Genomic DNA, 2330 nt, shown 5'->3' on the forward strand with positions numbered 1-2330 from the left:
TAATGATAAATGTACAGTTCATTATCTGATCCGCTCATATGCAAGTAAAATTGAAGACAAACATCGCTCCATGTAGATGGTATCATTTGGCTCTCCAGGTATCCGTATACACTTCCATGGTACGTTTCCACAAAAATATAATGATCGTCTGTAAGTTAGAAAAACGATATATATTTACATTTTATGATTACCATTTTTAAAGCAACTTTTTTACTACTAACGGTAAAACTAATAGAACGATTGTAAATTAAAGTATGTAAATATGATTTTCAATATTGCACTTAAAAAACTTATTTAATTTTAATATTTGAATATATTATTTAAATACAAATTAAAATTATTAACGAGAAAATAGTGTTAGCTGCATACGATAGTAATGTTGCCAGAGTAGAACATTGAATTATTTTTCAATTAGATTGTTTTCATACCATAGGAACCGGTACCAGTATCTAGACCAGTACTCGCAGTACCGGTACCAGTACCAGCATTGATATTGGTAACATAATCATTCTCATCGTACATGCACGCATGACGGATTAAACCGTGACATAGTAATATACTGTTTTAAGAGTGCACAACTGAAAAGGAAGTAATAATAAGTTGCCACTTAAACCTGATCCCAAAGAGTAACGATTCCCTCGATCAGCGCCATCAATTCTTTGAACAGAACGCCTCCATTGGTTATTACTATAAGTATGAGACCATCCACACCATCCATCATCAAAGTCAAAGCAAAAACCTTCTATTTAGACAGAAGAAAGGATTTCAAAAATTAACTAGAAATATATCAATAAAACAAAAATGATATGTCTGATTTCTATATATTTAAAAAGTTTTATATCATTTTATTGTAAAAAGTTAACCAATTTTTAACTATGCTTTAATTGTTGTTTATTGCATGTACAGATGAGTACTGTAACCACTTTGATAATGTTATTTATCACTATTGACAATTTTCAAAGTGTGTGGTTGCCTGACTTTTTCATTTTAACTATCTTAATTCTTCTTAGGTTTGTTTGATTGTGATGTTATTAGTAATTCAATAAAATACATAAGTAAATATAATAATATTTGGTATCATCTGCAATGGATTGCTGTCACCTACCCGACGGTTCTGGATAGACAACAATTTCAGCTTTAAATCCTCTGGACGTTACACTGCCATCACTTGTAAAGACAACTGTCAATGTGTTACTTGTAGACACCGTTATTTCCGGCGATTGTGAACCAGTGTAATTAGCCATTTGTTGTCCGTCGCTGCTTATATAAACATAGTCTTGACCGTTGTCCAGATTAAAATCGTAGAATTTAATAGAGAGCAAGCTTCCAGGATGTGTACTAAACGACCACCTTACGTCCATGTTGTTTCCATATCCGCTTGGGTAGCCAGGAGACATGATGACCTGTGACCCGTTACCACACAAAAATGTGTCCGTTGTTTGATAAGGACTTTCTAGAAAGTGTAGCATTCAAAAAAACAACTTGAAAAGAACATATAAATGGAGGCTAATGGCTGACAAATCCAAGAAAGATTGAAAGCTACAAAAAAGAATTGTCCAGTGTGTCAATTAACTAACAAATCAATCAGAAGATATTTTAATAGCAAGGAATAAACGCTTGTCCCATAAATACAAAAGTTTTGGTATGTACTGCTTTACAGGAGGCTCCAGGTTAAAACTACCTATTAAAATATATAGAACAGTCAGTTTTTATCTTGCTGAAGTTTTTCTCAGGTTTTTAGAGCGCGGTAGTGCAGAATGAGCACTGCACACTAGGTCTATAATTACAAATGGTGCTGTACTAGCATTAATCAAATTACACGGACCTGAAATAAAAGTTATTTTTATTCTTGCATATTTTTTACAATACGATGAGAGCCATGGCAGCCACATTTATGTGTGATTGTGTGTCAAGTACATGACAAAAAAGGTGTCTGTTGAATGCAAATGCAAAACAAAGTTACAATAACCTAGGATTTTCCAACCTACTATTTAGTAGTATATAAATATTAGTGTTAATAGTAGGACAGTATAGTTGTATTACTGTAGTAAATGGTAGTATTAGTAGTAGTAGCATTAGTAGTAGTAGTAGTGTTTGTAGTATACAGTAGTAGTAGTAGTAGTAGCAGTAGCAGCAGTATTGTAGTAGAAGTAGTGGGAGTAGCATTAGTAGTAGTGGTTAATACAGGTAAAAAGAAGAAAACTTAGGTATTAAGGGACTTGCCATCATGGACACTGACGTAGGTTAAGACCTTAAGAAATTGAAAGTCTGTTCCATTCACTAACCTCTATGTTAGGATCGATAAGCTTTGAAGGTCATATGGAAAAACC

The 2330-nt window shown here is 33.2% G+C and overlaps 1 protein-coding gene across 1 annotated transcript; it reads right to left on the reverse strand.

Moving 5' to 3' along the window:
* Positions 1 to 15: 15 nt before the first annotated feature.
* On the reverse strand, positions 16 to 1557 carry LOC117116424 (CUB and sushi domain-containing protein 2-like; the record flags this gene model as incomplete). Its single annotated transcript, XM_033260461.1, has 3 exons — positions 1106 to 1557; positions 614 to 742; positions 16 to 148 (listed from the first exon to the last, which is right to left on the reverse strand). Coding segments are annotated over exons 1-3 (626 nt in total), but the record flags the coding sequence as incomplete, so codon positions are not given.
* Positions 1558 to 2330: the final 773 nt, after the last annotated feature.

Source organism: Anneissia japonica, unplaced genomic scaffold (assembly GCF_011630105.1).
Source record: "Anneissia japonica isolate Jap-2015-1 unplaced genomic scaffold, ASM1163010v1 scaffold93204_len2305_cov147, whole genome shotgun sequence".
Taxonomy (NCBI): Eukaryota; Metazoa; Echinodermata; class Crinoidea; order Comatulida; family Comatulidae; genus Anneissia; species Anneissia japonica.